The 12,850-nt window shown below is 35.5% G+C and overlaps 1 protein-coding gene and 1 long non-coding RNA gene across 2 annotated transcripts in view; one reads left to right on the plus strand and one right to left on the minus strand.

Moving 5' to 3' along the window:
- cacna1fb (calcium voltage-gated channel subunit alpha1 Fb) overlaps positions 1–12,850 on the plus strand; it is a 76,116-nt gene that overhangs the window by 16,759 nt on the left and 46,507 nt on the right. Inside the window, exons 4-5 of the mRNA NM_001324496.1 lie at positions 7,708–7,847; positions 11,156–11,301. Of these exons, the coding sequence (NP_001311425.1) occupies positions 7,708–7,847; positions 11,156–11,301 (286 nt within the window). The remainder of the gene's footprint in view (positions 1–7,707; positions 7,848–11,155; positions 11,302–12,850) is intronic.
- LOC147835580 (uncharacterized) lies at positions 7,350–11,317 on the minus strand. The gene is made up of 3 exons (XR_015497919.1): positions 9,582–11,317; positions 9,187–9,495; positions 7,350–9,077 (listed from the first exon to the last, which is right to left on the minus strand). It is a non-coding gene; the product is annotated as an uncharacterized LOC147835580 (long non-coding RNA).

Here is a 12,850-nt window from a genome sequence, read left to right on the forward strand (position 1 = left end):
GAACCCTTATACTTTAAGCACCTACACTTGTATCCCTGTTACCATAAAGTCTTCTTATCACCTGTGTCTGAGACTACAGGGCTTTAATTTGCTTGCACATTAGTGGCATTGAGGAAACAAAGTGCCGTTTTTCTCCACCGCTGCAGTGAGGCATGCAGCGATGCGAGGCTTGCATGAGCTTGTGCGCACCACAGCTTCACCTCGGCATGCAAAGGTCACTCAGACGAGAGAGAAATCGTAAACGAAAGACAAACGCCGCCAGCTATTGTTTCTCAGTAGGGGTCGGACCAAATGAAACACCTTTCACTTAAGTCCAGAAATCCTTTAACTACACTAGCACTTTCACCGAATCATCCATGTGAGCCTCAGAGTTTGTCCCGCTGTCATCTCGAGTGTACAGGCGCGTGTGACTGCGCCCCAATCGTACTGAAATGCTCGACGTTTTGTGAAGTTCTGTGGTGGAGGGGATCTCCCCTAAGGCTTGTGTGAGAGGAACGGAAAGAGAAAGAGTGGAAATGAAGGAGAGGAGACGATCGCATCGAGTTGTACACGATCAGGACCCTGGACATGACCCCCCTCGGGCATTGCCTCATGCCTGTCCCATCAGAGCATCATTTACTTCCCTTTAATAGGAGAGGAATATGCATTCACATGTAAGAGAAAAGACACTGCAGAATGTGCAACCCAGAGATCACTGTAGCATGGGCTAATGAACAAATGACTACTGATTTTCTACTAGAGTCAGCTTTTTTGTTGTTGTTGTTGTTGTTATATTCGCTTGCTGAATTGCAGACTGAGATTTGCCTTTACAGAGAAAACTGGGCGTTTTAGGCAGTGATATATGTGTTGATGTTTAGTGCAAGCTTGTACTTTGTCATGACACAAAATTTGAAGCTTTCTTTGACAGTTAAGTTGAAAAAATGATCCTTAAAAACAAACCTTAATTGTAGGCAAATAGCTTCAGGGATCTTTGAAGTTTACTTAGTTGGCTGGGCAGCTAAAATTAATGTTGGCATGTGCTTTCAAGGGAAACTATGTCATAATATGAAAAGGTATGTTTTAAAAGACGTTTTCAATGCTTGCAAACCTTTTCTTTAGATCATTGCTCACCAAAGTTGTTTTCTTCCTGCAGATTTCAGTTGCAACCCTGACCAAACACACCTGTCTGTAATTATCAAGAGCTGCTTCAGGTTCTGATTAATTGGTTCAGTTATGTTTGATCAGGATTGGAGCGGAATGCTGGAGGAACAGGGTTGGTGACCCCTGCTTTAGACGCTCTGAAAGTTTCTTTTAGTTTAAAAACAAAAGATATTAAGAATGAAAAAACATTTTATCAAAGGATATAGCACTGGTCACCATAATGATTTATTGTTTCAAAACATCATGAAAATAACAAGGAGAGCTAAAACTTTATTTAATTCTGAAGAGCTTGTCTTCATTAGTTCCCAAGCTTTAACCAAACAAACATAATGAAATTATTCAAGTGCAATGCCTTATGGGTATTCTGCCAGAGCAGTGTTTCTCATTGGGCACGATCAGAAGCAGTTCTTGTCATTGCATGCATATTTGTATTTCCATTGTTGGAAATAATGACTTAAAATGAAAGGGATAGACCACCCCTCTTTTTTGCTTTGTTCTGCAAAACAGGCAACTAAATATTTTAAAGATTGTGCTCAAACAAAAATTCACAGTTTTTCACTGTAAATACTAAAAACACATTTCTCAAAATATCCATTTTAATTTTCCACAGAAAAATGAAAGTCATATACTAATGTATATTAGTATATGCCAATGAGTCAATGATGCCTAAATATGAACTATGCCTTTATATGTCCAAAAATTAGGCATTAATTGCTTTTTAATGCCAAATGTGTAAAAAAAAAAAAGAGCCTGTTGACTGATGTGTATGTGAATGACAATTAAGAATAAAACAGACACATTTTGAGAACTTTTCTTCTATTATGGAATGAATGCTTATAATGTTCAGGATAATGCCTAAAAAGCTATTCTTCAATGTCTCATGCAAAGAAAAGATTTATCAAAACTATATTCTCACACATAAGCAGATCTATACAGCCTGTAATTAATAGAGTTTATAATGAAATCATCCTAACAGAGTTAATATCCCTGTCTGTCGACATAGTGCTAAAGGAATGCAGAGCTGGTGCAAACATTTCCTCATCTCTAGTCAGATGCTTTCTTAACTGCCATTTTCTCGCTTCTGGCGTTTTCCTTCTGTTTATAATGCTTTGAGATAAACGTTGGTACTAAACTTACATATTTATTTTAGTGTGAACAGCATCCGGATGTTTGTTTTCAGTAAATTCGAGCCTATGTATTTCCCACTTCTTTTACTTTTGCTTTTTTTAAGATTTATTTTTGGGCACATTATTATTATTTTTATTATTTATTTTTAACTTTTATTATTTATTTAAGTTGGAGAAAGAGAGAGCAGGATGGGATTGGGAAGAGTCTGGCTGTGCTATAGGTTGTCACACCAGCCATAGGTATTGTTGCTGGTAACTTATTTTTACTTCTAATAAAAAACAAATAGAACTTTGCTGTGAGTATATTAAGCCACTGAATTATGTTCAGACACGTGTGTTTAAGTGAAGCACATGCAATTAGCTTTAGTCTGCAGTTCACCTAATGGCCACCGCTATTGCTAATGACAAGGGTTTCAGAATAGACCTTTTTCACATTTTCGGCTTCTCAGCAGAAGTTGTCATAGTTGGGTAAACTTATAGAGCAGTGAATGGTTAGAGTGCCACAAATACATTCTGTGCATTTCTATTTGCTCAAATAATAAAAGAAAAAAAATGGTGAAACTGGTAATTAGGGCTGCACGACTAATCTAAAAAGATCACAATTTCGATTCAACCCTACATACTGCCTTAATTAAGCTTTTCTATGATCCAGCCAATTATATTTACGAGGTTAGGAGAGAAGTGTAAAGGCGGTCGCACAAGTCTTCACATTTTATGTTCATTGCTCATGCACACTTGGTGTTGAAAGTGTTACATACTGTATTTATAAGGCATCATTTAAATGATCATATCGCATTTTAGAGTTATGATTACAGCAAGCATTTGATAGTTTTTTTCTTTCATAGCTAACACAAAGTGTTAGTGTAACTACTCTAGCTTATAATGTTGAATATAATGCAAGAAGGAATCTGATCAGTGGGTAGCACGATCGACTCACAGCAAGTAGATCGCTGGTTGGAGCCTTGGCTGAGTCAGTTGGTTTTTCTGTGTGGAGTTTGCATGTTCTCCCTGTGTTCACATGGGTTTCCTCTGGGTGCTCCGGTGTCCCCCACAGTCTAAAGACATGTGGTATAGGTGAATTGGGAAGGCTAAATTTACCATAGTGTATGTGTGTGTGAGTGTGTATGGATGTTTCCCAGTGATGGGTTGCAGCTGGAAGACATCCGCTGCGTGAAACATTTGCTGGATAAGTTGCCAGTTCATTTCGCTGTTGTGACCCCAGATTAATAAAGGGATTAAGCCGAAAAGAAAATGAATGAATTAAAAAAATCTAGGGCGTCACAGTGGTGCAGTGGGTAGCACAGTTGCCTCACAGCAAGAAGGTTGTTGATTTGAGCCCCGGCTGAGTCATTTGGCAGTTCTGTGTGGAGTTTGCATGTTCTTCTCGCGTTCATGTGGGTTTCCTCCGGGTGGTCCGGTTTCCCCCACAAGTCCAAAGCTAAATTGGCTGTAGTGTGTGAATGTAAGAGTGTATGGATGTTTTCCAGTGATGGGTTGCAGCTGGAACGGCATCCGCTGTGGTGACCCCTTATTTAAAAACGGGACTAAGCCAAAAAAAAAAAGAATAAATGTATGAAAGAAACAATCTAAACATTAAAACTTATAAGGATTTAAGATACTGATTACAAGGGGTGTGACTAGTCATCAACTCCAAGGCTGATTCAGAGTCAGAGCCTAGTTACAAATTGGTTCTTGTGCTTTTAACACCCAAGTGAATTAATTATTAAGGAGTAAAAAGTCTGGTTTTGTCTCATGGGATATGCATCTTGCAACATCACTACTGATGACCAATGAATGTGTCATCATCCTCTGGTGAAAAGGGTCCACTCTACATATAGACCTTTTAAAGATTGTTCACCGCAGCAAAAGGGCCTAATGAAACCATACATGGATACTGTAGTGAGCTTTATAAAGAAATAATGTAATGTTAATAAATAAGCCAAGCATGTTACATTTGCGCTCACAATGCAATTTCAGTCAAGTCCACCTGTGTTCAAGATTTTGGAGAATAACAAGAGTGATGTGAAATAGAAAGCGAATGTGAGAGTTCCGAAGTCAGCGAGAGTAGAGACAGTGGTGGTCAGGGGAGAGATTGTCGCTGCCTGTTCGTTTGACTGCTCTAAATGCTCTTGGTCCTGATAAGCAGCTTTACTCTTCCTCCCCTGTCTCTCATCACCCTTCCCCCATCATCCCATCCCTCTCTCTCTCTCTCTCTCTCTCTCTCTCTGCCTCACTCACTCTCTTTCTCTCTCTCTCTCTCCATCTTTGTTCTGATGCTTAAAGCCACATCCTGTATTCCAGGTGCAAAGGATGGGGCATGTATTTAATGAGTGTGTGTGTGTTTGCTGTCAGTCTCTCTTTTCTTTCCCTCTGTCATATTGTTTGTTTTATTTTACTGTCCATCATCTTGGTTTCAGTTGTCTTCATTTATTCCTCAAAGGGACTGAAGGTCTAATTAGTAGAGCTGTCAATCGATTGGGATTTGTAATTGAAATAATTGCCTGAGTTGTAATTAATTAATTGATTTAACTGTATGCAACAGTATATGCTGAGAAAAGCCCTTAAATGAGAATAATTCAAAGATGGTACACTATTGTGGCAGATGAGAAAAGTATGAATCGATGGAAAGTGACTTTAAGAGTCAAAACATAATTTGTTTCCAACTCATTGACCTAAATTCATTCGCTGGCCTACAGGCAAAAATCCAAAAACAAAAAATATTAATATTATTGTGATCATTATTATTATTATCATCATCATCATTATTATTATGATTATTATGATTATTATTATTTTTTATTATTATTATTATTATTATTATTATTGTGTTTGTTCACTGACCTACCTGAAAAATACATATAAACACATGTATGTGTGTGTGTGTGTATATAAATATATATATATTTTTTTTTTTGTAGAATAAAATATTGTTGTTGTTGTTGTTGTTGTTGTTGTTGTTTTGTTCACTAACCCAACGCAATTCAAACATACATATAAGCAGAGAGATGATTGGAAAAAATGTAAAATTCATTAAGCATTAATTGTTAATTTTCACATTAATTAAATTAGCAGGGCTGGAAATTTAGAATATGAATGGAGTACAAAAATATTTTTGATTGTTATTCACCTTCTTCTTCGCTGACAAGCGGATGCAGCCATTTAAATCTTTTTGGCTTGATACTTCCGGTCTCATTCAATTCCATTCATTTTTAGACACTAAAAACTTCTTGTTTCGCTGTTTGATGTTGCAAACTGATATTTTCGTATATTATGCTACTTGGTCTGTATAGTCATGCAAACATTTGTTTGTAGAGCAAGTAGTTTGACCGTTTTCTGATGTTTATTATTCCTAGTCATTTCTTCCATAGGCAACTGAATCGGAAGTTCCAAAACAATCAGGCACAGTTCCGCATTTTAGAATAAGGTCAATAGGGTAAAAATAATAATAATAATAATAATAATAATAATAACAATAATAATATTTAATTCTATAAAAAATATATACATTTATGTTAATATATTTTTTTATTTTATAGAAATTATTACTATTATTATTATTATTTTAATTATTATTATCCTATAACAATAAAAAATATTTTTGTACGCCATTCTAAATTTCATATTTATTATACTAATAACCTTCCCAGCCCTACTAATTTAATTAAAATGTTAATTAATAATGTAATGCTTAACGAATAAATTTTTTTTTTTGCCATCATCTCTCTGCTTGTTCAAAGTAGGGAATATTCAGCTGGAGAGCTTTAGATATAGTTCATGATGAACATTCTGTTCCTGTCAGTGTGCAAAAGCCTCCTGCACACTTCAGACAGAGACATACGGTCCCGCAAATGGAAGTTTATGCTGAATGCCACTTTACATCAAATCAAGTACAGCAGTGTGTGCGAGTGCGGTTGCTATTGTCCATATGGTATTGTCCTTCTACCTCGGTCACGGTCTTACGCAGATGGTGTGTGGATGTTTTGCCGATAGTTGGCTGTTTCTCTCTGTTATGTTTGTTTATATGGAGACTGTATGTGTGTGCACTGGCTGTTGTCATACGCCAGCAGCGGTAAAACAGCGGGAGGAGGGACCTAAAAAAAAAAAGAGGATGACAGATTAGTAATCCTTTGAAATGCTTACAGATTCCCCATTTTGAAGTCCAGTTCCAGCTCAAGTCTGACCTTCTTTGTTGTGAACAGGTCACGGGGTCATTCCAGTTAACACCCCTACACATGTACAACTAAATATAGAGCCTTAGTTGTTTTTTGCTGAAATATCATTAGCATTTCTATTGCGTCTGCTGTAAAATATGGATTTTAAATGATTTTTTATTGTTAATGTTTCTTGGTTTGTGACTGTATTATTACTGTTCATACTTTAGATTATTGTTTAGTTCATTTAACATATTTAGTTTTTTTGTGATTTTGGCTTTAATTTAAACAGAATAACATTTGCCAAAAAAAATAAATAATTGTAAAACAAACCTGTTTCACACTTGTAAAATAGCACAAATTTTGCTTGCACTCAGGACCTTTAGGACAAATAAATTCCAATACTGACACTATGAACTCATTAAAATGGGAAAATTTTTATCACAGATTAATTTAAAGGTGCCATGTACTGCATTGGTTCAATAAGTAAAATTGTTTTCTGATATCTGCAAGGTAGGTATATGCTTACAGTAGGTAAGTAAAAGAAAACCTTCAGAATCGTTTTTATATGCTTATTTATTACTCCATGAAATACCCCTACAATCAGAAGTTCCATAATTGACCATATTTGGATTGGTCGTGAATATTAATGAGCTCTGCTCTAACGTGCACTTCTGACAGACACACACACACATTTATAATTTGTAAATACTGCATTTTGCGTCTTGACATGAGTTTGAACATGTCTTGTGCAATCTCATTACTCAGTGACGCAAAGTAAACGGTCTGTGGCTCTCGTTTAAAAATTTAAGTCCCACTTTGTGTCACTAAAAACGTTGTTGCTTATCAAATGCAGCCCAAGGTGTGCATATTAATGATCCCAGAGCAACATTTCAATCTGTGTTCTTCTGATGACGTTGCTGCTTGTTAGGACCGGATGAATGACCTAAAGTACATGCAGATGATGAGGGCATGCCATGTGAGTCACGCAACAGTCTGCTTTGTGTTCTGATTGGCCTCTTTTCTGAGTTTCACACTCATTGGATTTATATGTAAAAGAGGAAACAACCGTCTCTGGTGCTCAAGGCTGAACTCCAGTAACTATTAACTTTCAAAGTAGTAAAAACAAACACTGCGGGTCAAAGACTGCTGCTTTCCAGCTTTCTTCAAAATAAGGAAGCTGGTGATTAAATGATCACAGTATATTCAGAGTATTCAGTATTGCGTGAACAATCCCTTTATCCTTTCATGTTTTTGACCATTTTTCTTGTTCTTGTTTATCTTTTCAGGAACAAGTTGAATATGTTTTTCTGATTATCTTCACTATTGAAACATTTCTGAAGATCCTGGCGTACGGCCTCGTCATGCATCCCAGCTCATACATCCGCAACGGCTGGAATTTACTAGATTTCGTCATCGTCATTGTAGGGTAAGACACCATCATCATCACCCATCCCATGTTATTTGTCTACCATCATTTTAAACTGACTCATAATAACCCAAAATCACATCACAGCCTCGTCACCTATGATTCACTTGCATTTAAATGTCCATAGTTAATTTTTATTCAGGTTGTTCAATAGCCAACATCATTGCTCTTATTCAAAATTCTGCTGTTGTCCTGCTGTTCTCTTTACCCGGTTCATTTTCCCTATTTCGCTCGTGGATTATCTGGTCAGATCTGGCTGTCAATCCTCTCTCCAGCTCGATCGCTTGCTCTGCGTGCCTTAATCTGACCTACAGAGACTAGCTGCTATCCTTGATTTCACACACCAGAATGTGTGCGTATGTGGGAAGTGTAAATATGCATTTGATCCTCTAAAAAAAAGTCAATCCTTCATCAGTGTGGTGCCAGTTTTAAACTCATTTTCTTCCACCAATGAGTGTATTTAAAGAGTGAATGTCCCCAGAGCACTGCCTGTTCTGTCGAAATGGGACTAAACAGCTGTTCTGGGGTCACTAATGGCCAGTTGGTCAAAGTGATGGTTAATTATCTGAAGGAAGATGGCTGTTTTTGGCATTTAGCATCCTTTTTGAGTATAATTTTGAGAGCTGTTTTTAGTATTGATTAGAGATTTCGTGAAGCTCACACACAGACATACTGGATATGTTCCCAACAGACAGCATTGCGCATCATATTCCTGATGCTTCTAATACTGAGTCCATCCTAAGAGTATTTGTGTGTGCATGTGTGTGCATGAAATCACAAAAGATATCTGGGATGAGTGCCATGAATATTAGGCCCGGTCAGTTTCCAAAACGCTTCACGCTATTTGTTTGGCAATTGAAATATGCTAGTCACACGGGATAATTTGGAATCACTGTAAAGAACTGGTTTGTTTGAGTCATTTTGAATGGCAGTCAGATCAATTATGCCACACAACAGAACATGCTCATAAATTAGTCATAAATTAATTTTTAGTATCCCTAAAAAGAACTGGCTCATAAAAGTTATTTGTTTGCGAATTGGACTACACTCGTCTTACTCTGTTTATTTGATTCACTAAAAAAAAAAAAAAAAAACTCATGAGAGGCAGTGATTCAAAAATCAAACTACTGTTAAACTATGTTTTAGCAAAGATTCAGCTCATAAGAGTCATTTGTACAACAGTACTACACTACTTTTTGTTTTGTGTTTTGTTTTGTTTTGTTTTTTGTTCTGTTTTGTTTTTTGTTTTGATTTTTGTTTTTTATTTTGATTTTGTTTTGTTCTGTTCTGTTCTGTTCTGTTTTGTTTTTTGTCTTGTCTTGTTTTGTTTAGACTACACTGTTTTGTTCTGTCTTTGCTTTGCTTTGCTTTGCTTTGTTTTGCTTTGTTACGTTTCGTGTTTTGTTTTTTGTTTTTTTGTTTTGTTTCATTTGTTTTGTTTTTTGTTCTGTTTTTTGTTTTTTTTAATTTTGTTTTTGTTCTGTTCTGTTTTGTTTTTGTCTTGTCTTGTTTTATTTAGACTCCACTGTTTTGTTTTGTTTTGTTTTGTTTTGTTTTGTTTTGTTTTGTTTTGTTTTGTTTTGTTTTGTTTTGTTTTGTTTTGTTTTGTTTTGTTTTGTTTTGTTTTGTTTTGTTTTGTTTTGTTTTGCTTTGCTTTGCTTTGCTTTGTTTTGTTACGTTTCGTGTTTTGTTTTGTTTTGTTTTTTGTTTTTTGTTTTGATTCATTTGTTTTGCTTTTTTAATTTTGTTTTTGTTCTGTTCTGTTCTGTTCTGTTTTTTTGTCTTGTTTTGTTTTGTTTGCACTACACTGTATTGTTTTGTTTAATGTTCTGTTCTGTTCTGTGCTGTTCTGTTACAGTATGTGCTGTTCTGTTTTGTTTTGTTTAGACTACACTGTTTTGTTTTATTTAGTTTTTTGTTTTGTTTTGTTTTATTTTGTTCAAATAAATAAATGGCTAAAAACAGTCATTCCTTTGCAAATCAAACTTTATTGACCATACCATAAGTTTTCGAGTCAGGTCGGACTACATGATTGATGCAGTATTTATTTATTTACACAAAGATCCTTCTTGATTCATTTGGGAATCATCCAGTTGTCTGTTTTTGATTCATTTAAAAGAACAGGCAAATAAGAGTAATTCACAGAAGAATGACAAATGCTTTTGATTATCTTACAAGAACTAATTTCTTGAATGGCAATTATTTAGGAATCAAACTACAAAACAGATACAGTTTGCATATTGTCAGATTCAGCACTAAAATAGACAAAAAAACACACAGTTACAATATCAGTACCAGTTAGCCTATTTCCAATCACAGACGTTTATTTTGTGTAAAAGGAGCAAAACAAAGATGCATTTACATAAGTAACAGTAAAAAGATGGATGGAAATCCACATGCGATGGCTGACATTTTCTGCTCAAAAGTACTGTTAATTACTGTTTTTTTTTTTTTTTTTTTTGCCTTAGTAAAATAAATATGGTAAAATAATGTTGAATTTTGTCTACATCATTTCATCAACTGTAAAAAAACAGCAACATACTGCTTTTAAATACAGCAGGTTTATACTGTTAAAATTTTGACGTAAATAACAGCTATTTTCAATAGTACACACTACTCACGCTAGATGTTTTTGACTCCCTAAAAATAACAGGCTCCATAGAGTAATTTGTTCAGACTGCACTAGCCATGCTGTTGTATTGCAAATTGCAAATGTTGCACATGCAAACTGTATTTGATTCATATAAAAAAAAAATTAAAAACTACTTGTAAGATTAATATATTTATGAATCTGACTTCAATGGTTTTGCTATTTGTGTTTGATTCATAAATAAAACCGGTAAGAACCATTGGTTCATGAATCTGACTTCATATGCTATTTGGGTTTGCTACACTAAAGTGCAACTTTTAAGAGTTATTTGTTCATGAGTCAGACTACTACATTGGTTATGCTGTTTGTGTATAATTTCACACAAAAATCAACATGTAAGAGTCCTTTGTTCATGAATCTGACTTCACAGGGTATGTTATTTGTGTTTGATTCAATAAAAAATCTTGTAAGAGTCATTTATTAATTCATCTCAATTCCCCTGTTATGTTTATTGTGTTTGATTTACACCAAAATGACCCTGAATCATGAATCTAGACTAGACTGGTTGTGCTAATTCTACATTATTCACAAAAAAACTAATAAGAGTAAATTGTTTATTAATCTGACTTCACTAGTTAAGTTTTTTGGGTTTGAGTCGCTAAAAATAAAAGTAAGAATCAATTTTAGCAATCAGACTAAACTAATTTGTGTTTTGCAGGTTGTTCAGTGTGGTATTAGAAACTGTTACTCACAAATCCGGTGAAACGACTTCCCACACGCCAGGGAAACCTGGAGGTCTGGATGTCAAAGCCCTCAGAGCCTTCAGAGTTTTACGACCCCTCCGACTGGTTTCAGGAGTGCCCAGTAAGTTTGTGTTTCTAATAAAAATAAAAATAAAACATTTGAGAAATATGCTCTGGTTTAATCTGCTGAAGATTGCAATTCAACAATGCTGTTTCATCTTGTAGATGTATAATAAGAGAGAGAAAACCATAATGGGGATTTTGTATAGAGTAATGAGATTGTGTGTAATCAGTGTTGAATTATAATATTATTTCAATAGATGTGGTATATTCTGAACATCATTGAGCATCTTTTGACACATTTGCAGTAGTTTTACACTGTTTTTACATTAGAGTAACAAGGCTTTGAATCCCTGACTGGTTAACTATATGGCCATTGATTGCATGTGGCTTTACAATAGTACTATGTTAGCTTCACACGGTGCTGTCCGTGGTGCTGAAAACACAATTCTATTAACTACTGTACAACAGAGCTCAGTACAAAAACTGGTAAAAGGTGGTGAAGGTGCTGTGTATCTTGTAAATGTTGTGTGTCTTGTAATATAGGGTAACCATTGACTTTATCGCAGTACTTTTTGAAGCTTTGGTGAGGCTCTTTTCTGCCCGTCGGCTTGTATGATGGTATCTAGCCCTCATGTGCTTGCCTGGACGTTAATCCTTCCTGTTTTCCCAGTGAGACGAGATGACATTGAACGAGGACACGTTACATTTACTGGAAAACACACACAAAAATTCCTTACTCTTTGCCAATGCTCTGTTCAGTTATGTGGCTGATGTTGTATTTATTACAGTAAATCGATTGTGGTGTCAGTTAAGCAATTAGTCAGTCTGTTATGTGAAGGGGGACACGGAAGTGCAGTTTCAAACGCAGGCTTATTAAACAGAGATGGTCAGGCAAGCAATGGTTAACACAGAAGCAAACTGATGTATTCAGGCAATCTAGAGTCATGGTCAGTAAACAGACGGATGGTCAAAAGGCAGGCAGCAGACAACATAAACAAACAAACAAGGCGAGTGTCAAAAACACAGCAAAGCAAGGCAAGGAAAACGCATCGTAATGTTTATAAAACTGTTTAACAAGACTTAGCACTGATGTGTGTGTGTGTGTGTGTGTGTGTGTGTTTGCATGTGCTGTTTGAATAGTTCTGTAATCAGTCCATGAGCAGCTTCAGCTGCGAGTGTTTGCAATCAGACAGTATTAGGAACCGGTGTGTGTGTGCAGTGCATGACTGGATCTTGCAGTCCATAAAATGGGGGATTTATTGTTCTATGCGATCTGTGCATTCACTAGTGGCTGGAAGCCGCTTGATTGCTGGTGATCATAACACAGTGAGTCTCATTTAAGCGAAATGCTTACAAAATTACAAAAGTATTTTGTTAGTCGCTTTGGATAAAAGCGTCTGCTTAATGATTAAATGTAAATGTAAAATTGATGACAATTGATGAATTTGTGTTTTCTGATTGTGTCATTGATTAAAAAAAGACAAAAGATTATTCAATTTATATAGTTTTTTACTAAAAGCTAAAATTATACCACTGTTCTTTTTGTAAAACAATATATATTTATTTTTCAAAAGTGACAATGAAAATATATTGCAGCATTTTGTTTA

The sequence above is a fragment of the Danio rerio genome, chromosome 8 (assembly GCF_052040795.2).
Source record: "Danio rerio strain M-AB ecotype USA chromosome 8, GRCz13ab, whole genome shotgun sequence".
In the NCBI taxonomy this organism is placed as follows: domain Eukaryota; kingdom Metazoa; phylum Chordata; class Actinopteri; order Cypriniformes; family Danionidae; genus Danio; species Danio rerio.